The 26,031-nt window shown below is 44.3% G+C and overlaps 1 protein-coding gene across 4 annotated transcripts in view; it reads right to left on the bottom strand.

The window, feature by feature from the left end:
* The window catches only part of agap1 (ArfGAP with GTPase domain, ankyrin repeat and PH domain 1), a 727,575-nt gene that overhangs the window by 120,985 nt on the left and 580,559 nt on the right, over positions 1-26,031 (bottom strand). For 3 of the 4 annotated variants that reach the window (XM_068035975.1, XM_068035972.1, XM_068035974.1), the window contains exon 13: positions 18,319-18,480. In XM_068035975.1, the coding sequence (XP_067892076.1) occupies positions 18,319-18,480 (162 nt within the window). The remainder of the gene's footprint in view (positions 1-18,318; positions 18,481-26,031) is intronic. The other variant, XM_068035973.1, reaches the window with a different exon arrangement.

Here is a 26,031-nt window from a genome sequence, read left to right as displayed (position 1 = left end):
TTCATTATGATCATGGCTGATCATCCAACTCAGTAACCTGTTCCCGCTTTCTCCCCATACCCTTTGATCCCTTTAGACCCAAGAACGAGATCTAACTCCTTTTTGAAAACATACAATGTTTTGGCCTCAACTGCTTTCTGTGGTAGCGAATTCCACAGGCTCACCACTCTCTGGGTGAAGAAATTTCTCCTCATCTCAGTCCTGAAAGGTCCACCCTGTATCCTTAGACTATGACCCCTGGTTCTGGACTCCCCCACCATCAGGAACATGCTTCCTGCATCTACCCTGTCAAGACCTGCCAGAATTTTATAGGTTTCTATGAGAACACCCCTCACTCCTCCAAACTCCAGCGAATACAATCCTAACCGACTCAATCTCTCCTCATACGTCAGACCCGCCATCCCAGGAATCAGTCTGGTAAAACTTCGCTGCACTCCCTCTACAGCAAGAACACCCTTCCTCAGATAAGGAGACCAAAACTGCACACAATATTCCAGGTGTGGACCCGCACAATCGCAGCAAGACATCCCCGGTTCTGCACTCGAACCCTCCCACCACGAAGGCCAACATACCACCCACCCTTTTTACCGCCTGTTGCACCTGCATACTTACCCTCAGCGACTGGTGTACGAGAACACCCAGGTCTGACTGCATAGTCCCCTCTCTCAATTTATAGCCATTCAGACAACAATCTGCCTTCCTGTTTCCGCTACCAAAGTGGACAACCCTACATTTATCCACACTATGCCGCATCTGCCACGCATCAGCCCACCCACTCAACCCGTCCAAATCACCCCGAAGCCTCTCTTTTAGCTATTCTCTTCCTTTTGATATATCCGTAGAAGTTCTTACTGTTTGTTATTATATTTCTTGCCAATTTACTCTCATAATCAATTTTCTCCCTCTTTATTAGTTTTTTAGTCATCCGCTTCTGGTTTCTAAAAAATTCCCAATCCTCTGGCCTACCACTAGCTTTCGCCGCTTTGTACGCCTTTGTTTTTAATTTGATACTCTCCTTAACTTCTTTTGTTATCCACGGGTGGTTCATCATTCTCATCGAGTCCTTCCTTCTGAGTGTTATGAAATATCTGCTTAAAAGTCTGCCACTGCTCCTCTACTGACTTTCCCTTTAGTCTATTTTCCCAGCCCACTTTAGACAACTCTTTCTTCATACCTCTGTAATCGCCCTCGTTTAAGTTGAAGGCACTGGTTTGAGACCTGAGTTGCTCACCCTCAAACAGAATTTGAAATTCTACCATGTTATAATTGCTTCCCCCTACAGGATCCTTAACTACGAGATCCCATATTAATCCTACCTCATTACACATTACCAAATCTAAAATAGCCTGTTCCCGGGTAGGTTCTAAGAAACAATCCCTGATGCACTCTACAAATTCGCCTTCCATGCTACCCTTGCCAATTTGCTCTGTCCGGTCTATATGCAGATTAAAAATGGCATGACCATTGCTGAATCTCCCACTATCAACATCCTGGGGGTTACCATTGACCAGAAACTGAACTGAACCAGCCTCATAAATGCTGTGGCTACAAGAGCAGGTCAGAGGCTGGGAATTCGTCACCTCCTGTCTCCCTCGTGCCTGTCCATCATCTGCAAGGCACAAGTCAGGAGTGTGATGGAATACTCTCCATTTGCCTGGATGAGTGCAGCTCCAACAACACTCAAGAAGCTTGACACCATCCAGGACAAAGCAGCCCACTTGACAGGCACCCGATCCACCACCTTCAACATTCACTTCCTCCACCACCGATGCACAGTGGCAACAGCGTGTACCATCTACAAGATGCTCTGCAGCAACTCACCAAGGCTCCTTCGACAGTACCTTCCAAACCTGCAACTGCTACCATCTAGAAGGACAAGAGCAGCAGATGCATGGGAACACCACAACCTGAAAGTTCCCCTCCAAGCCATACACCATCCTGACTGGGAACTATATCGCTGTTCCTTCACTGTCGCTGGGTAAAATCCTGGAACTCCCTTCCTAACAGCACAGTAGGTGTACCTACACCCCAAGGACTGCAGCGGTTCAAGAAGGCAGATCGCCACCACTTTCTCAAAGGTAATTAGAGATGGGGCAATAAATGCTGGCTTAGCCAGCGATGCCCACATCCCTTGAATGAATAAAAAAAAAACTGGCTCTTCCTCTAAAATCGAGCCTGCCTCAGAGTCCTGCCACCAGCATTTGTGGGTTCCTGATCCACATTTTATCATGATGGCAGATTGGGATCCAGGAACGAAAATCCTGCTCTCACTGTCTGGACTTACACATGAGAAATGATTGCATGGGTAAGGTAAATTGAGTGTGTGGTGCCCAGTAGCACAGTGCCATTGGATTTGATCAGCATTCTGGAGAAGTGGGATGGTTGGTGGATGGGGAGAAAAATTGGAAAAACGACATTGGACGTCTTTAATCTAAAGAATTATTTCTCCTTTCCCTGCAACACCAGACCCAACAACATCCTAATGTACAAACTCCAATTTAGTACTAGCATACACGTCTGCTCCACTGCTGCCAGGTCAGACACACAATTGCATGGCTGGTCGCACACTTGCCACAATGACCTGAGTACTGGTGGTGGGGGGGTTGGGGGGGGGGGGGGGTGCGGCGTAAAATAGGCCCATTTACACTAGGAGACTTCAAGTGGCAGCTGCAGACAGTCTTGAAGGTGGCCATTATTGACAGCATTTAAGTTACTGTCATCTCTGACTGAACACGAAGGGGATACGGTCTTTTAAAATAGATTTCCATTATAAAATCTGATTTATGACCAATTAATAAATAGGACAGAGTTATTTGTGTGACAGATGGACACACAGACACCAAATAATCACAGTAACCTCCTTCTTTATGTTTTATGACTGCTAACGGGGCCAATAATCGAGTGTTGCTGAAAGCGACGCTACTATCTCACGCTAAAGCCTGAAGATCGTGCGGTATTTCATTGGTCTCACCCCCCAATCAATTCACAAACCACTGAGGGTGAAATGAAAACCATTAGCAAGGCCTTTACATCAGGCAGCTAAGGCATGCTCCTCAGTGCAAGAAATAGATTCTGTCAATACACCAGGGGCGTTAGCAGTTCCTGCAAACTCCCTGTACTTTATATTCCATGTCACTGACTCCTTGGCAACAGGGGATTTTGAACTTCAGGGTTTTAAAATCAAATGAGAGAGAGAAAAAAAATCTCTTCTTTGGAAGCCCACGGCAACCTATTGACTGTTCAGAACAAAATAAAATCAAACTTTACTTGTACGTTACACAACCATAAATGTCAGGTTTAAATCAAGAGCATTTATCCCCTTTTTATTACTTTCCAACAGTTTATTAATGTTTACAAATGGCACAATAAATTCAAATTAAAAGGTTAACTAAGAAAATTGCCTGTGTGCTAAAAATATCAAGCACATCGAAGGGAAAGCCCACCAGTACTGGAGAATACAAATGGAAAAGGCAGCTCATGGGCCGATGAAAAAAGGTGGGCCCGTTCACCTGTATTGTATGTTCTGAATTTGTTGAATTATGTAGGTGTGGGACCAGTTTCGTCAGAGATAAATCAGAACGACAGGAAGCCGTAAACCAACCAAGGGGCACGCACAGTGAGACCACAGCAGTGCTTCCCCTCCTTGGTAAATAATGAGGACCCTGCACTCAATTCTTCTTTGCCTAGCTAATGATATGTGACCATTTTACAAAGATATTCATGGGAGATAAATGGTGAGTAAAGGACAGATGATTCCTCCACTGGGAAACAGCGAGGGGGGAAATGGGGCAGCAGTGGAAGCACTGAGCAAGTCTCCCAGGGCCTATCATTCCTGAAAGCCAGGAAGTGTACTAGTTTCGGGGAAGAGCCAGAGAGGCAGATGGAGCATTAAGTTGGTTTTTGGCATGCCACCAGTTAACAAGACTCTCCTAGGGTTCAGCAAATTTACCCACTGACTATTAATCCTTACAGAGCAGGAAGGATCCAGCTTTGTGTTGCCAGCTGGATGTTTCATGACCTCCTGCCTCCATCTGGCCCACCCAGCCCAACACACTTTCACACCACCACCCCCCCATCAACCCCACCCATCTTCAATATTTTTATGGCTAAAACTAAAGTATGCAAAGAAAATGAAAGCACAAACACACAATGTTAGCTTAATGCCCCCATGATATACTTCTGTGTTCCTTGAAACAATGTCCTGGAGATTAATTTTTGGGAGACTCCAGGAGAATCCTGGAGGGTTGGCGACCCCTTGTCCAGTTTCTTTGCTTGAGTTATCTAATTTCAACCAAAGGCGCTATAATTGTCCTTGGCAGCCCTAGGTTGGGCGGGCAAAACTGGCTAGTGTTCCTGTCCTTGATTGCTATCCAGGAACCCTTTTAGAAGCGCCTGCGCAAGGTTGTTGGGCAAAGGAATGTCTGGGCTCGCTTGTAATGCCCATTTGAAAAGACAGCCTGTTAACACTTGCTGCCAAGACATTCACACCTATACCCATTTATTATATATTAGATTTGGTATGTGGGGCCTACTCATTAACTACCTGCAGTACCTGTTGCTCCTGTAGGCAGTGCTAGGATAGGTATTTACAACATTACATGCGTCACACTATAACACAATAGATGCTATTTTATAGTTAAGGGTATATCAATTTGTGATTGAACAATCTAACTCCTATAAGCTGCTCAAAATGGCATCTGCATATTTTGTTCAGCTCATTCTTTTTCTCAGCAAGAAAAATTTAAAAAAATCAAAATAAGGATTTAAACAAACAAAAAAATACACTTCACATTAAGATTATGAATTGCATCCACTGAGCTGTATTTTGTGTCTTTTAATGCCTCAATTCATGTTATTTAAGTGAAGGCCGAAGGCTCCCCTAAAAGCCTGGGACTAGACTTGATCATTTTGCCCAGAGCCACGATTGCACTGAATTTGGATTGTCAGCCTAAATGTGTGTTGTAAATTCCCAGGTGACACAATACTGGGCACTACACACTCAAATAATTTTGCAAAAAGGGGAAATTTCAAAAGCTTTATTGAGGTGAAATTTAGACTGCTAATTTTTAAATGCAGAGAATGAGGAAAAAAACAAAGTGGGATGGGAAAGGGAAGAGGTGGAAATGGGAGGAGAGAGAAACCGGAGGGGGACAGGGAGGAGGGGGACAGGGAGGAGGGGGACAGGGAGGAGGGGGACAGGGAAGAGGGGGACAGGGAAGAGGGGGACAGAGAAGAGGGGGACAGAGAAGAGGGGGACAGGGAAGAGGGGGACAGGGAAGAGGGGGACAGGGAAGAGGGGGACAGGGAAGAGGGGGACAGGGAAGAGGGGGACAGGGAAGAGGGGGACAGGGAAGAGGGGGACAGGGAAGAGGGGGACAGGGAAGAGGGGGACAGGGAAGAGGGGGAAATGGTAAATGGAACGGGAGGGTGGAAACAGGAAGGAGAAAACGGGATGGAGGAGCCGGGAGGTGGAAACCGGGAGGGTGGAAACCGGGAGGGTGGAAACCGGGAGGGTGGAAACCGGGAGGGTGGAAACCGGGAGGAGAAAGAAAAGTGAGAAATTTTCTGGCTACTACTAGATAGTCAAAGATGGAACCAGGCAAGGGCAGTTTCACTCAGGTGGACAATGGAGGAGCAGTGTCGGAGGAGGATGGTGTGTTCAACGATATCAAAAGTTGCAGAGAGGTAGAGGAAGAATAGTGTACCATACTGACAGTCACAGAGGATATCAAGCTGGGAGCTGTACCAGATGGAACAACTTGGGTGGGAGAACATGAGGTTTTACTGGTGACAAAACAAAGGTGAGAATGTGATCGAGCAGAACAATAGCTGCACAAGTATTGTGGCGCATGGAGATCCAAAGGTTACAGTCTTGGCAGATTGAAAGTGTCAATGACTTGAGGGTGGAAGAGCATTTTACCAGGGGTGCAGGCAGAAGGAAGCAGGGTTAGAATGGGGTCAGTGGAATGTGAGTGGTGAGAGATACAAAGAAGTCTGTGACTGAGATGTTGGGAATAGAGAGACCACGTGAGATGGCAAGATTGAGGGGTGATCCTCTCTCACTATAGCCCTGCATCTTCCTCAGCTTTAAACATATATCCAATTTCCCTTTAAAGGATGCAATGGTCACTGCCTCACCCACACTCAGTAGCAAAGCATTCCGAGCTCCAATAACCCACTGAGGGAAGGAATTTCTCTTAGCTTCGCCCCACACGCTCTCAGTGACAATTTTAATTGTTGGCCCCTTATCTGTGCAATCACAAAATATGGGGATTCTTTACTATTTATGAGTCACATTATCATCGGAGGCAAAGTGTTGCCAAGGAAGGGAGAGGGGAAATCGCCTTCACTATATTGGATTATGATAATTCCAGCTTACTTGTATAAAGGTATTCTACTTCCTAATCATTTTCCATGATCACACTCTATACTGCATCCCAGACATCAGTCTAGGCAAACAACCTGCTGCGAGCCTTCCGTCATCCTACCTCCTCCCCATCCCAGTAATACTTGTATGTCTTTGAGGAAAGCCTGGCCCATCTCTCTCCAATTATCCTTTCCTCCCTGGGAGAGAACCTCTGCTTCTGCTGTGGACCTTCTCAAGATCAGGATGTTACTGCTTAGACAATCAGAGGGACAAGCCAGGCCCTATTGCCGTGTGGTACAGTACCTAGTGGCACTGGTACGTTGCACTATGGCACGGTGCCCATGGTTATAAGCATCCGAAAGCAGCTCAATAGAAAACACGACAGCACTCTGCTCATTATCAAAATGGTGTCAAGATTTGCATAGCAAAGCCACAATGGAAAAAACGATTCTGACTTGTATATTTTACTGGATAAATCAAAAGAGGTTTTGCTCTTTGTAAATAAATGTGAGTGTGTATGTATGTGAATGTAAGTTTAAGCGTGAGTGTTTGTGTTAGCGCATGTGCGTTAGTGCACGTGAGAGAGTGTTGGCCTGTGTGTTAGCGCGCGTGTGTGCATGTTAGCATGTGTGTGCGCTATCGTTTGTGTGTGTGTTAGCGCGTGTGTGTTAATGCTTTGTGTGTTAGAATGTGTGAGTTGGCGTGCGTGAGAGTTGGCGTGCGTGAGAGTTGGCGTGCGAGAGAGTTGGCGTGCGAGAGAGTTGGCGTGCGAGAGAGTTGGCGTGCGAGAGAGTTGGCGTGTGTGTGTGAGTTGGCGTGTGTGTGTGTGAGTTGCCGTGTGTGAGAGTTGGCGTGTGTGAGAGTTGGCGTGTGTATCACTGTACCCCATTAAGAACTCGAGGACACCTCAGGTTGCCCGCACCACAATTTTTTTTCAATTCAGTTCCTCCACTTTCATAAATTTTCAGGCTACCCTAAAAATTTCAATCAATTAAAAATTATAACCATCCATTTCCAGAATGACTGCGTGTTGCCTACTGCCATTCTGGCTACATGCCAGCACACAGACAAATGCTATCAGTGTTTCTGACTATCACAAGTGCACAGAGGCTATGCATAATTGACTAAAAGATGGGCTAAAACTGTGGCCAATCAGTGTGTGATCAAAACCCGTGGAATATTCAGTGCTACTTGATTACAGAATACATATCCTTTGCTCTCCTCCCCTGAACACATCATGAAATCTCTTCAAGGTCCAGAGTGCCATAATATGATCATTACTGTCAAGCAGTATGAAGTGCAGACTATGGGTTTCAGGTTAGAGTCTCATACTTCACAAGAGCAATTTCCTTTTATTTTACTGCGTTTGAGATTGCACTCCATTAAAGCACAGAGGCAAAAGGGCTGCTTAATGATCATAGCAGAGCACACAAAGCAGAATGTGTGTTCTGGAACAGTAGGTGTAGTTCGACAAAAAATAGAGCTATTTTTTTCTTCCCCTCGTGCCTTCATTAAAACCTTTCAGGTGTAAATGGTGAAACACCTGCACCCCAGAAACTAGAAGGCGGGAGTCAGCCGAACCCACAAGCAGCTGGTAACTGCGGGAAAATCAGCCCCTTTCTTTCAGATCTTCTGGGTTAGAAGTTTCAAGGCAACGGTGGGAATCATGGACACTCGATTCATTCCATTGCCCAATAGGCCTCCCTGAACAGGCTTCACTCAAGCCCAGGATGGATCTCCTGCTGTCTGCTGTACAGTGGGATATTCAACTGATGTGATGCCTGATGATTCATCCAATGGATACAGAGTCTATGGAATATGGGCCAATCAAACAAAATAATATTCACAACAGGATGAGGCGAGACACATTCTCATCAAGATAGTTCTCTCTTCCTAGAATACTGCTGGCAGTTGTCCAAGATAAGGCACCGCCCCCAACACCCTACACAACTTTCCTGACACCACTGGTCAAAAAGGGAGGTGTGGGGAGTCAATGAAAGGAACTGTTTCTTCAGCCCTCACTGATGATCTTTTGACTTGAATTGGTCAATGACTTTAGCAAATTTAGGGAGACAACCCCTCTTCCTGCTCCCCCTTCCCCTTTCTTACAAGTGTGCTCCAAGCCACTCTTGTGATACGACCTAGAGTTCAAAAGGACTTGTCTGCAGCCACCACTGCCAGGGCTCCAGCCATGGCTCAGTTGGTAGCACTCTTACCTCTGAATCAGAAGGTTGTGGGTTCAAGTCCCATTCCACAGACTTGAGCACAAAATCTAGGCTGACACTCCAGTTCAGTACCGAGGGAGTGCTGCACTGTCGGAGGTGTCACCCTTCTGAAGGGACTCACCAAGGCTCCTTAGACAGCACCTTCCAAACGCGCGACCTCTACCATCTAGATGGACAAGGGCAGCAGATGCATGGGAACACCACCACCTGCAAGTTCCCCTCCAAGCCACGCACCATCCTGACTTGGAGCTATATCACTGTTCCTTTACTGGGTCAAAATCCTGGAAATCCCTTCCTAACAGCACTGTGGGTGTAGCTACCCAACATGGACTGCAGCAGTTCAAGGCAGCAGCTCACCACCACCTTCTGAAGGGCAATTAGGGATGGGCAATAAATGCTGGCCTTGTCAGTGACGCCCATCTCCCAGGAACGAATCAAAAAAAATGTTCAACTGAAGCCCCAGTTGCCCTTTCAGGTGGATGTAACAGATCCCATGGCACTATTTCTACGAAGAGCAAGGGAGTTCTCCCCGGTGTCCTGGCACTTTGAGACGTCTTGAGGTTGTGAAAGGCGCTATATAAATGCAAGACTTTTTTTTTTGAGAGCAGCTTTTGATCTATCAGATGCTTTCCCTATTCCCATCCTACAAGGCAAATATCCAGGTGTCTTATTATAATAAAAGCAAAATACTGCAGATGCTGGAAATCTGAAATAAAAACAAGAAATGCTGGAAATACTCAGCAGGTCTGGCAGCATCTGTGGAGAGAGAAGCAGAGTTAACATTTCAGGTCAGTAACCCTCCATCAGAACTGGCAGAGCCAGAAATGTAATAGGTTTTAAGCAAGTAAAGCAGGGGTGGGGCAAGAGATAACAAAAGAGGTGTTGATAGGACAAGGTCACAGAGAATAATTGACCAGGTCATGGGACAAAGGCAAACAGTATGTTAATTGTGAAGCAGTGATTTACTTGTACTTCTTTCAATGCAGTATACTGTAGTCGCTGCTCACAATGTGGTCACCTCTACATTGGGGAGACCAAACGCAGACTGGGTGACTGCTTTGTGGAACACCTCCGATCAGTCCGAAAGCATGACCCCCGAGCTTCCGGTTGCTGGCCGTTTCAACACTCCCCCTGCTCTCATGCCCACATCTTTGTCCTGGGTTTGCTGCAGTGTTCCAGTGAACATCAACGCAAGCTCGAGGAACAGCACCTCATTTACCGATTAGGCACAAGACAGCCTGCTGGACGGAACATTGAGTTCAATAATTTCAGAGCATGACGGGCCCCCCTTTTTATTTTTAGTTAATTTTTATGTGCTTATTTTATTTTAGTTTGTTTTCACTGTGCCTACCCACTGTTTTTTTTCATGTTTGTGCTTGGGGCCAGGTGTTCAGTTTTCTGTCAATTAACACCCTCTCTGTACTAACACTTTGTCTTTCACCACACCATTAACATACCGTTTGCCTTTGCTCCATGACCTTCTGGTCAGTTATTCTCTATGACCTTGTCCTATCAACACCTTCTCTTTTGTTATCTCTTGCCCCACCCCCCACTTTACTTGCTTAAAACCTTCTACATTTCTGGCTCTGCCAGTTCTGATGAAGGGTCACTGACCTGAAACGTTAACTCTGCTTCTCTCTCCACAGATGCTGCCAGATCTGCTGTGTATTTCCAGCATTTCTTGTTTTTAATCCAGGTGTCCCATGTTGCCTTTTATCCTGTGTGCATGGCAACACTGATAGAGATCTGTAAATGTGCCCTGATAGCAAATACTGTTTTAGTGCTGTCACTCCTTTTTTTTTTGGTTATGTATACTTAGATATTCCAATGCCTTTTATAGTGATGAAATCCTGAATCAAAAGTGTTTGAAGAAAATTACAATTGTGCTCCTGATAGTTCAGTTGGCTATAACTGTGCAACAGAGATCACAAGGTCCCAGGCTGAATCCCAGCATGTGCTGAATTTGTTGATCTCAACTGGGGTAGGAGGGAGGGAGGAAGGCAGGGGAAGGGAGGAAGAAAAAAAAAAAAGAGACAAATAAAAGAGAAAGAAAAAATAAAGATAGGCAGGAAAATAATGACCTTGCATCTTTCACGACCTCACGATATCTCAAAGTGCTTTATAGTCATTGCAGTACTTTTGAAGTGTAGTTGCTGCTGCAATGTAGGAAACGTGGCAGCCAATTTGGGAGTTGAACCCTAAACCTTCTGATTCAGAGAAAAGTGAGCTAACCACTGAATTCAGGCTGAGAGGTTTCATGACTAGGAAGGGGAAAATACAGTTAACCAGGTTTGCTAATCCCGATCATTATGTATTGACTCCAGCTGCAAGATACATGCTTGCACATTAGGTGAGGATTACTGTCCATCCATGGTCGATGTCTCAGCAACATCCGTTTCCTAAACTGACACATTAAGGGTTACAGTAGTATAGCTGTTATGTTATTGGATTACTAATCCAGAGACCCAGACTAACATTCTGGAGATGAGTACAAATCCCACCACGGCAGCTGGGGAATTTAAATCCAATCTGGAATAAAAAGCTACTATCAGCAATGGTGACCTTGAAACTACTGGACTGTCATAGAAACCCATCTGGTTCACCAACACCCTTAACTGGTCTAGCCTATATGCGACTCCAGACCCACAGCAACGTGGTTGATTTTTAACTGTCCGCTGAAATGGCCGAGCAAACCACACAGTTGTGATCAAGAAGGCAGCTCACCACCACCTTCTCAAGGGCAATTAAGGACGGGCAATAAATGCTGGCCTGGCCAGTGACACCCACATCCTAAGAATGAAAAAAAAAACTGAAGGACTGGCGAATTGCTGCCTCAGGAAACTGTACCCCAAGCATGAGTCAACATCTTTAGGGTATAAGTGAGAACATTTGAAGGGATTAAAAAAAAAGACCTGCAAGCTACTTTAATTATTGCAAATCTAAGAAGATTCAGTAAAGTCCAGGCAGTTATCAGTACGTGCAAAGGGCAGGGAGAAGCTGAGTTCAACACATAAAGAAAGGGCTTGAAATCAAACAATGGGAACAACAAAAAAATGCGCCGTCCAGGTACTATAGGTGGGCAGAATGGAAGGCGAGAAGATGGTTGAACCATCAATTCAGTGGTCTACCAGCTTTTCTCTGTCACTCTATATGCTATTACTGTTGTTCTGATGCATTTTGAAATCTCAAAGAAACAACTTCTTTGATGGAAACAGAAATGCTGACTTTTTTTGCTCTCAGATTGGGGATCTATGTGAGAGTAATTGTGCACAACAGCAACTGGAAACGTTGTGTGAGGGGTTTGTTGAGATTTGGGTCAATGCACTTGGCTGGACCAGAGGAAAGGAACATTTTCTGTGCTGCGCTTGATCCGACAAGAGTTAGATAATGATCTTGAATACCGAAGACATTCAGCACTGACAGCCCTCACCTAGCACAAAAACAGAGAGATATTCTCATCAATTCTAGTTAATGTTATTTCACCCATGATAAAATCTACACATTTAAGTTCTTTGCCAACAAAGCTGAATTGATCTCAGGCTGATTGGTTAAGGCAAATCGTAATAAGAATACAAGTCCTTCCTAATTATTAACGTAGGAGTGGCTGTGTAATAACACAATCTATCCAACTTCTATACGTAATAGGAAGTTCTACATTGGAAAAAGGCCCCAAAACTTGCAAGTAAAAAATTGGAATTGTTTAAAAGAAAAATCAATTACAAACACAATCATAAAGAATTCTCAATATCTTCTGCATTCTTTCTTTTGTCAACTTTCGGAATATTTTGGTTTTGCAGCACAAACCAATGAGATTCCTGAAGAAACCAACTGGGAAGAGTAACTGAGCCCAGCGGCGTGAGGGAGCTGATTTATATCAACAGAGCTCGTTAACACGGGGCTGTTCAGGAGGAATCAGGAAGCCCGACAGGCTGAGGGAGCTGGATCAGCTGCAGTAGAGACTTGGTCATTAATGGGAGGTATTACCAACTTGACAGGGTGACGGAGCAAGATTAACATCAGTACAGATACAACCCATAACGCAGGATGGTGACTAGGAGGAGTAACTTAGCTCAATATGGCGAGGGAGCTGGATTGATCAAAGTTATTATTCGGAGTACTTCAGTGATCATGTAATTTCAACTGTACACATTAATTCAGCTCTCTTGCACTGTCAAACTTAATACATCCCCCAGCTAGTGACTCCCCTCACCTACACCTTATGATGTCAGTTTAAACAGAACCATTCAAAACATAAAATCAATTGAAAGACTGCGTGTGCAGTCTTATATGTTGGGGTTGGGGAGAAGGGAGTGAAAGTCTATGATAATTCTTTAAATACTGTTCTCAAAAGAGTCCTGATTGTGACGCTCACTCTTTAAGTGCTGGTTATGAATGACTGTAATTAGGTTGGAACTTATATGGATGGTTTCTTAATGTAAGGTTGTTCAAAATGGGTTTCTGCAACAACCAATCACTGCCATGAGAAATTAGGCAAGTGCATTTTTATTAAAGCGTACTTTCTTTACTAAGCAATGTTTGCAATCAAACGATAAAACAAGTGAACAGGATCTTATCCTGTCAGCTAGCTTTCATCCTGTCCTCCTGTAGTTTGTGTCAAGCTAAGAATGATTCGTCCCTCACCAGTGAAGGTTCAGTAAGTCTCCTGACCTTCAGTGATTTATGGATTTTAAATACACCAGCTAGGCAGTTTATTGAATTTGTATACTCGCATGCTCTTAAGGAGGAGAGTCAGTTGTGCACTTAACCTCATGCAGTTGGCAAATAATGAGGTAACAGTCAATTCATTTTGTGGAAGTTATTCCTCTGATCAAAAATCGGCACTGACAAATGTTAACACGCATGTCATTGAAACATTATTTGCTGCCAAGCTTAATGCAGTTGTTTACCAGTTGTCACTACAGGCTTTGGGAAGGCACCTGATGGGCCCTTGGGAATCCGTTACCCTGTCACCAACCATTTGCATAAATCAGTGGCTATTCATCTTGGAGCCCAGCAAATCAAGATTACATGTCTAACCAGGAGTTTTAATCTGCAATTTATAATGAACCCTACAGCTTTGTCCTGGACAGTCTCTGAAAATGGTTTATTAGTCACTGAAAACAGGGGTTAAAATCAAGAACAGAAATCAGAAGGTCATTGAGATCCCACGGGAGAGATACCCTGAGGCAATGGAAGCCTACTCAAATCCTACAGGGAATGGGTACAAAAATTGCAAATTGGAGAGGGGGATCGGGGGGGACAGTGCAAATATTCTTCACATCAGGAGAAAACCCAGTAAGCATATGTTCGCTATTAGTAAAAGTGTCACAAAACAATTATTACAGACATTCAGGTGTTTTATTAAAACATCAACACCTTCAAGTGTCTCCAGTGACACAGTGAGGTACTGGGAGGTCCTGGCTGGGATCAATGACCTCAGCTAAGTTACCACATTTCAGCCAGGGCAGCAATTGACTTCACTGTCTCTGCTTTAAAAAGTGGTTAAAAGAAACATCATTTTTCCCCTCTCTCAATCGCAACTTTTTGGGACAGCACTTGTGCCACAGTCAAACAGCCTGTCTACACACATGGACATGGCTCACGTGTGGAGAATGGCCATTCAGACAAGATAGTGAAAGGTAACAAACGCACCCCACATGAACCAGCACCTTCAGGAAAGGGAGAATATCCTTTGAACTGAATATTAGAAAAATCCATACTTTTAAGAGGAATTTAGCTACCTCTTTACTACTGGCCTACTCCTGAGCTAACTATTGAAATCTTCATTGGTGCATATCAGACTTACAAATGGGCTGGGTCAAAATAGTAGGCGGGCATCAAGAGACACTACAGATAATTAATGCAATTTTAAATTTCTGAGGGCAGGGCAGCAAGCCACCTCATTGTTATTGTTGATAATTTTAGTGAGAGTGGCAGAGCGAATAAAAAATAAGACTTCGAAAAGAAAAGGCTCACACAAATGCAAGGAGAAGTGAAAATCCAGCAGACTGGGAGAGCCTTAAAAACCAATAAGGGGAGACATAGAAAGTATTAGCTGCAATAAGGGAATACAGGGAAAAACTGCAAGGAATGTCAAGACTAACAGCAAATGTTTTTATAAATGTATTAAAAGGAAGAGAGTGGTAAAGGGGAATTCATGCCTATTAAAGATAGATGCAGGCAAGGCTAAATTGGACACTAAGAAAATGGCAGACTTGTTAAATGGGTACTTTGTATCCGTATTCATGGATGAAAAAGGACTACATATTAGCAGTACTTTGGAACCTAACAATAAGTCACAGCGAGAAACATAGTAGGTTTAATAGAAGTTTTTAAAAAAAGAGAAAATAATGGTACTTAAGTTCGACAAATCTCCAGGACCTGATATTTCTTTTAGTACTGTCAGGTGGAAACTAAGGAAATTAAAGATGTGTTAGCCATAATTTTCTAAAGTTCTCTAGATTCAAGAAATGTGCCTTTTGATTGGAGAATTGCAAATGTCACTTCATTATTTAAGAAAGGAGGGAGATAAAAATCTGGTACCAACAGAATGCCGGTTTAACATAATTAGTGGGGAAATCACTGGAATCCATCATCAGGGCCAGAGTGACTGAACACTTGCTTACGAATGAGCTGATTAAAGAGTGTCATCATTGATTTTGTGAAAGTTAGATCATGTCTGACTGATCTAGTTACATTTTTTTTGAAGAGACCAGAAGCATGGAGGATAAGGGAGTGTCTACAGATGTTGTCTATATAGACTTCCAGAAGGCATTTGATAAGGTTATGAGCAAGAGATTATTAGCAAAAATGACAACGCATGGAATTTAAAGAAATCTTGTGTCGTAGGTTGGTAATTGGTGGAAACTTGGAGATCAGTAAGAATTAAGGGAATATTCCAATTGGCAAAATGTGACAAGTGGTGTTCCCCAGGGATCTGCACTGGAGCCTCAGCTTTCGCCCTATACATTAATGTCTTGGATGAAGGAATACAGAGTTGTATATCTAAGTTTGCAAATGAAACAGTAAATTCTATAGATGGGAGAAGCAGATTACAAAGGCACATGGACAGATGATGTGAGTTTGCTCCATGGCAGGTTAATTATGGTAGATGGAGCTCAATATGGGAAAGTGAGAGATTATCCCCTTTGGATCTGCGAAAGACAAAACACAATATTTTCTTAATGGTCAGAAACTAGGAGCTTGCATTTAGATCCTCATCCTTCATATCCTCAAAATGTCCAAAAGTACTTCACAGACAATGATTTATTTCTGAAGTGTAGTCACTGTTGTAAGATGGGTTAGCAGCAGCTAATTTGTGCACAGCAAGATCCCACAAACTTCAATTGAGATAGGTGCTTGTGGTGGGGCATTAGGAGATCTCCCTTACTCTTATTCCAATAGTGCCATGGGATCTTTTAAATCCAGCATTGCTCTGGAGTGTTAGCCTAGATTTTGTGCTCAAGTCCCTGAAATGGGGGCCTGAACCCACAACCTTCTGACTCAGAGGTGTCAGTGCTACCAGTGAGCCACAGTCACAACATACTGCACTGAACTAAAATAATTACACGTTTCCTATTGGCATTTGGTTGAAGTACTTGGCGAGGACTTGCAATTCATTAAGACTTTGGACACCTTTGCTCAGTATCCAGAACTTTTAAATAATGACTGAGTCTTGGTACTGCGCTCAATGAAACCTTTCTTCTGAAAGAAATGCTAATGGAGGTTTCAAATATCTGGAACCAATAGTGAACTTTAAAGCTCTGCGAGTTAACGATTGATTAGCTGATCTGAATGATGTGTGAAATGAAAATGCAAAAAAAACACAATTTCTTATCAATTTAATATTTTGGGTTATGCCTGCTGATTTAATCACCTATATTAGTAATTGTAATTTTTATGGTTTAAAGAAAGACTTAATATTTTCTCATTTGCGACTCTTCTAAAGCCCAGACTCTGACAGTTAGATTACTTGCAGGTCACATCCATTTGATCTGCTCCACAGAGCAAGTGCGAAGTGGTTAGGCAGCACCGACCAATTCAGGAAATGCCTCACTGCAATGGTATTGCACCCCACAAGATTCCAAAGTGAAAATGGAATGGGAGGAACCGTTTACCTCTTTTAGCGGTGAAAGGACCAGAATGCTGTTATTTAAATAAAGGCAGTTTGAAGATTCACAACAGCTGTAATTACCCCCCTCCCCCCACCCCAAACTGGTTAATAGGATGCAGAATGTAGACATTATAAATCGGACATCACAAGCAATGGCTTTGCTATTATTTGATATTTTGGTGCTATGCTGCCACGGGACTAAGATTGCAAGGTTTCACACTACAAATGCATAAGATGTACCAATATGATATTTTGATAAACACCTGGTCAACATCACCATGGCACATATCATTGAACCACTTGCCGAATACAACAACAACTTGCATTTATGAAGCGTCTTTAATGTAGTAAACCTTCCCAAGGCGCATTACTGAAGCATTAACAAACAAAAGTAATACATGTAGTCAAGCAGCATTGAAGCACATTGTTCACGTCAATCAAAGCATTAGGAAATAACTTCCGGAATGTAGCCGACCAATGGCCCATCTGGCCAAACCCAACTTCCATTTGAGTTCATGTTGGTGTCAAGGACCCAGGTTTGGGAGATAGACTTGACAATTATCTGGGACCATTTTGAAATGGCACAAATGTGCCTTCGGCAATCATCTCCTGACAACTCAATGCCGGCAATTAAAGAGCCAGTTGTTGCAAAAGATGTTTTCTGATTAGCACCACATTTCAAATCCACCTGCACTGTAGCTGTAAAGTCAGGACACGGCAGGACTGAGCAAAGAGGCAGAGCAGCATTAGATCCTGGTGGAAAAGCCACCTTTGAAGTACCTAGACACATTTCTGTCTACATTAAAGGCACTACATAAATGGAAGCAGTTATTGCAGATTGTGCTGTGTTTGTGATCGCTGTCAAAGTAGCAGTGGAGGACCTACAACTGGCTGGAATGTGAGCAGTTATTGAGAAAGAAAGAAAACAATTGGGATTCTAGCTCTTGGTCATTCCCTAGTGCTCTCTGCTGGAATTTCTTGTGCGTGGAGTGGGGCAAACAGAGGATCATGCATGCTTTCTATCTCTGAATGGTCTACTGACTCTCACTGTCTCACAAGAAGAACAACTTAAGCAATGTAGTCTCTTGAGAGGCAGCACTGACCAGAGGAATGGAGAAAAGCATAGGTTCCCTGCACTAAACACTATCCAATCAATATGATGGACAGCTGACCTACTACCTGGCCTCTGCCAAACAGAAGAGGGCAAGAGTAATGCGGAGCGATTCACCTCCTGCTTTTTCAAGGAATAAAACAGACATCTGCACTCAAACAGCACAGCTGTTTTCAGGAACCTATGGTGGGATGAATATGTGAAGCACAACCTACGTCCAGCCTTCCTGTTTAAGCAACACTGCCAATGCTAATGACCACCAAACTGAATCGATTCTGTTATAAGCAGCCCACAAGCACACTTACAAATAGGCTCGACTTACAATGTAACAGATTTGGGAAACCTTTCAAACTGGAGCACAGACGCACAAAACTAGGAATCTGAATGCTTGAGTGCATTAGATTTTTCTCCCTTTCCTTGAATCAATGACCCTCTAAACAACTTAATTGTAGTCAATGATAAACACTATTAAGGAATGATAAAATATAAACACATTGGTTACCTTCTGCCGTGCCTGAGATGCCATCTGCTTTGAAATTACTGGTGCTCTTCTTCCTGCGATGTTTCTTCCTGTTGGCGTGGGGTGAAGGCGGAGGCTCTAGCTTGGGACTGGTGGTGCTTGATATACTGGGGCTTGAACAGACAGAGTCTCCCAGGCCTGTATCTTCAGCAGAAATACAAAAGAAAAAAATCATGAGAAATGATTCCGCGAAATGATTTTTTAAAATATCAGTTCTTACACATGGTATAAAGGCAAATCTCAACTCCAGCTTAACTGGGATTGTCATTTGGAATATTGACATCACGCACATGACTTCAGTTCTCCTGTGCTTTTTATATAGATACAGAGAAAATATAGAATTATTTTATCTCATTCTTCCTGAAGTCAATAAAAATGCGGAAGATTTAGGGTGGCTTGGACGTATTCTTGGAGGTTTTGTTACATATGATCATCAGAAATAGGAGCAGGAGTAGGCCATTTGGTCCCATGAGCCTGCTCCGTCATTCAATAATCTCACGGCTGATCTGATTGTGGCCTTAACTCCATTTTCCTACCAGTCCCCTGCATAACCCTTGACTCCCTTGTAGATCATGACCTCCTGCCGCCAACCATCCTGCCCCCACTCTCCCGCCATGGCCATCCTTGGGGCGCCCGGCCTTCCCAGGCCAACGGAGAGGCAAACAGTCTGTTAATTATTGAATTGGATGATGTTTGGCTGTCAAACAGCCATTTTATCTAGTCTCCACTATTATTATTAACTAACAAATGGTCAAAGAAAATGAAAGGAAAATCACAATTCTTTTTAAAGGTCCCTCTGGTTGGATTTCAAGGTTACTCGTAGCCATGTCAAGGAGATTAAGCTTCAATTCCGGAAACTCCAGCACTATCCTGGAGGACTGGCAACTCGAGGAAGATGTGAAAGGAGTTAGGGTAGATCTCCTGCCAACTCTGTGCTAATTCCAGAACATGGTTGCCACTGCAAGCCTACAGGTGGGGGACAACATGCAGTTGCTTCACTCAGATGTACAGCTACAGGCCTGGCAGGCTCGCAACAGCAGCATTCCTCAGGGTTTAATTACTGCACAACGTAGTGTAAAAGGGCAAACTTCAAGTGGCTTTTTACAACCAGCAAACCTGTCACTGAGAGATGCCCAGATTTTTCTGGCGGCTGCTGCATTATGTAGTTTTCACGCCAGCCATGATTAATGCAGCGCACTGCATGATAACTTGCACTGAAGCCACTCACGAAGCCATGCAGGCCAGAAGAACCCACATTCAAGTCTCCGGTCTCTGTCAAGGTGACGGCGCAGGCAGCAAAGTTGGACTCAATCTCTCCAGGGTTTTGGAGTGAGGGAGAGCGGGAGAACAGTTCGTGTCAGGTTTGTTGTAAAATCATAGCCTTACTAACACAATGCGGTTTTGAAAGTATCATTCCTTTAAATAAGTATTTCAAATCATGGTGTGTTGCACAGTATCCTGTGTAATTATCAATTTCTAGACTCAGTACTGATATATCAGCCTGGTTTGAAGCCAAAGAAAACGTCAGCTATAATTGGAAATATATATCATCTTCACACCAAATATGTACATAAAGAAATGGAACATAGGGCTGGATTTCCCCCATGGGCTTCAGGATCCCAACATTAGGGTCAAATTTAAAAAAAAAATTCATTTGTAGGATGTGGGCGTCACTGGTTAGGCCAGCATTTATTGCCCATCCCTAACTGCCCTTGAACAGAGTGGCTTGATAGGCCATTCTGGAGGGCATTTCAGAGTCCACCACATTGCTGTGGGTCTGGAGTCACATGTAGGCCAGACCAGGTAAGGACAGCAGATTTTCTTCCCTAAAGGACATCAGTGAACCAGATGGGTTTTTACAACAATTCCAGATTTATGAATTGAATTCAACTTTCACCATCCACCATGGTGGGATCTGACCCATGCCAACAGAGCATTAACCTGGCCTCTGGATTACTAGACCAGTGACATTACCACTATGCCACCGCCTCCCTAATGGGGGTCAGAAGCCCACATTGTGTGGGTAACAGTCACCTGACTGTGATTTTACCTGAATTGGTCAATTAGTGGCCAGAGTGCGGGCTCGCCATCCAATTAAGAATGGCAGGCGGGCTCTCGAAGCTGGAGGGCCAGTAAGAGGCTCTCTAGCAGGGGAAGAAGCAGCAGGCTGCCTTTTCAGGTAAAAGGGAGAGAGGGCGCCTCAAGATGGAGGTGCCCTCTCTCCAATTTTTTAAACTGTTATGTAAAATATATAATCAGCAGCCAGGCGACCATTGTGGAGGAGAACCCCTCCACAGGGCGGCCTGTTGGTGCAGCTGCAGCCAAGCAGGCAGGGAGAGCCTCAAAGCCTGCCTGAAGTGCTGGCCCTGCCCGGTCTGCCGCCGGGAGGCCGTCTCCAGGTGGTTGGGCTGTTTCCCGATGCCGATAGGGGCCTGGAGGCTGACTGGAAAATTCCAGTTGGCCTTTGACAATAGGCCTTAATTGGCCTGTATGTAGCTCAATTGGCTTCCCACCACTTGTGGGTAAGTATCCCTGCCGCCCTCCCCCCGGAATCCTGCCTCCGGGAAAATGGCCCCGGGGCGGGATGTTGCCGGGTAACTGGCATGCTGGCTAGCGGCACAAAATTATGAGCCTGCCAGCCTCGGTGCTCATCCCCATCGGGCTCTAAAAATCCAGCTCATTCAGTCTAGAGGCAAGGATTTGTTATATATTTCTGCATTAAACGGAGCCAGAAACCTTAAAAATTGCCCTGCTGAAACAAGCACAGAAAAAAGATTATTAGATCCGCCATTGCGAGGTCAGCTAAAAGTCTGTTCATTAGCTAAACCAGTAATGATAACTCCAAATATTGTCGTTAGCTGTGAATTAGTTCAATGGGAAGATGTACAGCTTAAGTCAGTTAAGTTAGAAGGATGACCACAAGTTTCTGCAAAGTCCCCCAACTGTCTAGCTGTTCCAAAGTTTCCTTTCAGATCTTTCTTCAGGTGGTCCTTCTATCTCATCTTGGCCTTCCTTCCATTTAGCCTTTTCACAGGCACTGGCTGGGGTTTGGAAAGGGGTCAAGGGGAGTGGGAGCTCATTAATCGGATCAATACTTGAGTTGGCATAGATCGCCAAGCTTTTATTGTTCTTGCCATTTTTGGCTCCCATGGGTGTAGGCCATTTCTTTCCCAAAGCCTTAATGTCACAGTAATCCTTTGGACTATGGTTGAACCTGAGATCACAAGGCATTATGAAACCTTAGAATTCATCCCCATGATAAGGATGTACAAAACCAAGCAGACCTATGCCTTAAACATCCACATAATGTACAAATAGCTCAAGAAAAGGCGTTGCAAATATATTACCGCTGAGAAAATAGGGAGGGGTCACACAAGATTGGCTTGATGGAACGGAGTGTACATAGGTGAGAACTTCAACATAATATCATATACTTGGGCCTGCAAATCCCTGGGGAGCAAGTCCCCCAGCTTACACGGAATGGGGAAGGTAGTTGCAGGCTGAAGACTGGCACAGGGAGAGGCTTCGGACCTTCTGGTTGGGAATGGCGCTTGGCATATAGTGCTGGGCAGGGAGCTGGTGGGTTGCAGAGGTAAACTATAAATTCCAGCACGAAGGAAGTGACTCTTGGGACACCTAGGTGTTACTATATCACAGAATAGATTCATCCACTAAGTCTTCTCAATGTGAAGCCATGTTGAAAGGAATGAGGGCAAGTTGGAGCTGCAATGTTGCAGTTATATCTCCAACTATGCTCTCTGAGCATGTCCCCCCAGTAGCAGAGCAGGACTGGTGAACTTAACCTCACAGATCTCTTCTGAAAAGGACCCCCAACAGCTCTTCAGACACTATGACCATTGTGTATGCACTGCTATTGATAAAATCTCTCATTTCAATTGTAACACTCTTATATTGCACACACTCGTATGACAACCAAGCTACATCTGCTTTCTCCGAGTCTTGCGTCATATGTTATGAAGAGGTAGTGGACAGCATTCCGTTACTCATGTTCTGAAGAAAGGTCATTGACTTGAAACATTAACTCTGGTTCTCTCGCTACAGATGCTGCCTGACCTGCTGAGTGTTTTCCAGCATTTTCTGTTTTTATTTTGGATTTCCAGCATCTGCAGTATTTTGCTTTCGCTATCCAGTTTCTCACTCCTGAGTACACACTCCTCCTTTTGTGAACTACCTGAACCCCTCAATTAAATTACATACATCAGTCACAGCTCACTGTATTGTCTGTATTCTCCTAAGAATAACATTGACAATTGACAAAGAAAGTACATTGCTGTTCACTGGCATTGTGTTCACTGAACCCCAAGCTGTGTGAGATTTGAAATACGTACATTGCTTGGAACTAACGTGGAGGATTCGTTTTAAAAATTGTGACAAGGTGATGACGAGTTGCAATGAATCTTTACATCACTTACAATAATAGCTCCTCAAAAGAATTTTGCTGTATTTCATCATGAATAATATTACAATTTGAACAGATCAAAGAAGAATGATGATTCACAGGGGAATATTTTTTGGAATCCACTCCGATAAACATTGGCCCGATTTTGCAGTAGTAATGATGGCGAAATTGTCACTGTCCACAGTCATTACTCCACTGAAACTGACAGCAACTTCTGGAGTCCGCACACAGAATAAAACAGGTGCACCGTTAAGATGAGGCAACGTAACCCACCCCTGCCGCTGGCAAACTGCAATCAATAAAATTCACAAGAACTTCTATCCGTACGCTGTTAGTCGTGCTGTAAAAACCCTTGAAAAAGTTACACCTTGTTGAATGTGTTGTAACTGAGGTGGGGATTTTATGCTCTCCCTGGCAGTGGGTTTGGAGGCGGGGAGAGCATATAAGTGGGTGGGGTGGTGGCGGGGGCAGGGAACCTCTGCCGAAATTAAGTCCTGGGTGGGAAGGCCTGTGAACGGCCTTCCTGCCCCGCCGCCAATTGAGGCCCTTATGTGGGCAATAATGCCATATTTAGGGCCTCAACTCGCCAACGCTATTAGCCGAGCGGCTGGCAGGCCTGTCGCTGCATGGGGAGCACGGCAAGAAAAACTGTGCAGGTTGATTGCCGGCTCCGGGGGGCGGTGGGGGATCCCTCGGTAAAAGGCACAATATCCGAACAGAGGACCACCCCATCGGGAAGGGGGGAGCTCGCTGAGAGCCATCCCCCCCTGCCATTGGTGCCGACCCCGCTACACCCCACTCCCCTGCGAGACCCCTCCCGCCCTGACCTGCCTATGGCCTGTGTCCAGCTCTGCTCCTGGGCCTCGAGTGAGTGCTCCACTGGTAACAGCCACTGCCTTGGCGGTGGCGCCGCTCAGTTAAAGAGCTGCCAGCCTCTGATTGGCCGGCAGCTCTCAAAGAGGGCAGGATCTCCATCGCCAGGGCCCTTGGCCCCGTGGAAGGCCCACCACTGTCCAGTAAGGTGTCTAATTGTTTTTTCAATTCGGCAGGCCGACCACAGAATGGGCAACACGGGGTTCTCAGCAGCGCTTTTGCCGGAGGTCGAGACTCCTGTCGCCCAGATAAAATCCCGGCCTGGGTTTCTACGTACTAACTTCATAATAACTGCTGAACACTCTTACCAGCCCTCAAAAGCTAATTTTATATTTGCGGAATATCAACTTTCGCCATTATGATATAAATTCTGCTTATTTTTTAAACAATAAAAAAACCTTTTTAAAAAGTTTGGCTTTATTTTAGCTGCCATCTTAATCCAATCATAATCATTTGTTTCACTATCTGAAAACTTAAATCAAAAAAAATGAAGGGTATTAAGTGCTTTTAACTTCCTGGTTTGCTGTTTGTGAGAATACTTCAATGTGATTGGCTGCTTACACTCTTTGCTGACATCACTGCTGCTGGACGCCTGGAGATCCCTTTGACTTGGTGCCAGATTTAAACTGCTGCCGAGCAAGGGAAAAACCACACCACACAGATCGCTCAATTATCGTGGGAAGCTCTCTTCGAGGTCAGTGGCAAGCACCCTTGCTTCGTCACTGACTTGAAAATCCAAGGTTTGTATTAAATATATTTACATCTAATTGAAAGTGATAATTGGAACTAAATTATTATTTTCCTAAAATATGAATATCTAAGTATCGAATTAGAGTCCCAAGCCCCAGCATATTCAATATATTATCCTTTATTAATACAGAGCATCAGACAATCTTTGATACTGTCTGGGAACAGCTGAACAACTATCTCTCTCTAGGTGTTATGTTGATCTCCATTATACTCCATTTAAGCTCTAATGATATTGCAGGCAAATACTTCCCACTAGTCCTCTCAAACTTTGCTGCCTCCCCTCCAATTGGAAACATGCATTCACCAAAGCCCTGAACGATTATCATTCAGTGTAGCATTTGGGTGGTGAAATTCCACTCTTTAAACACCCTTAGGGGCTGCATTCTACTCCTCACAAACACTGCTACACTCAAGACTTGGTTGTCTGTGCAGCTGGAAGCAAGAAATGCATTGGCATAGAGGCTTGAAGCACATCCCTGGAATTGCCACAGATGAGCACCAAGATGTTATCTTTACATGCAAGATTACTTTTATTACACATTACAGTGATGTACAGCAGGAAAGCTTCATTCTTCTAATGGACCGCATTGATAGGGCTACAGAGAACAGCTTCACTTGCTTTCCTTTTTTAAAAACCAGCTACGATTTCCTTTTAGAGATACATTACCCTTACTATGGTCAGTGGTAGCACTCTCGCCTCTGAGTCAGAAGGCTCACTTCAGAGACGTGAACAAATAACCCAGGCCAAATGGCCTACTCCTGCTCCTATTTCTTATTCCGAGTACAGTACTGAAGGACTGCTGCACTGTCGGAGGTGCCGCCTTTCGGACAAGATGTTAAACTGAGGTTCCCGCCTGAACTTATAGGTGGATGTTAAAGATCCCATGGCGCTATTTCAAAGAAGAGCAGGGGAGTTAATCCTGGTGTCCTGGCCAATATTTGCATTTGAACTCCTTCTGCTGTTGTTCAGTCAGGTTTGGGCTGACGGTTCCAAGTTTGATATCCCATTTATGTATTGCTACTGCCAGTGCCAGGACTGGTCGCAGTGGCAGTGTTATAAGGTGGACGAGTGAGTCTGATATTATGCCAACAATTCTGGCGACAGCAATGGCCTGCCTCCCTCCCCTCTGCCTTCTGACAATATAAAGATTACCACTGGAGGTGCTGACTAGCAGCGGGCCCCACCTCAGTTTGTAAACTTTCAATTGATGCCGAGCAGACCAATAATGCACGTAATCAGCCACAGGATGAAGTACAGTGGCCAGAAACAAGGTTACAAACTGTAAATTAACTACAATGTGTACAATAGTCAGGAACATAGGCCCCTCGAGCCTGCTCTGCCATTCAACTGGATTGTGGCTCATCTACATCTTAACTCCATCAACATGCCTTGGGTCCATATCCCTTAGTACCCTTACTTCAACAGCATTTTGGGGGAAGAGAGTTCCAGATTGGGACTACCCTTTGTGTGAAGAAGTGCTTTCAGACATCACCTCTGAAAGGCCTAGCTCTAATTTGAAGATTATGCCCCTTTCCTTGGACTCCCCTTTAGTTCTTCTGCTATTCTGACTGATGTTTAGATTTTTTTTTAGATTTAGAGATACAGCACTGAAACAGGCCCTTTGGCCCACAGAGTCTGTGCCGACCATTAA

The sequence above is a fragment of the Heterodontus francisci genome, chromosome 7 (genome assembly GCF_036365525.1).
Source record: "Heterodontus francisci isolate sHetFra1 chromosome 7, sHetFra1.hap1, whole genome shotgun sequence".
In the NCBI taxonomy this organism is placed as follows: Eukaryota; Metazoa; Chordata; class Chondrichthyes; order Heterodontiformes; family Heterodontidae; genus Heterodontus; species Heterodontus francisci.
This window is presented reverse-complemented; position numbering and strand designations above follow the sequence as displayed.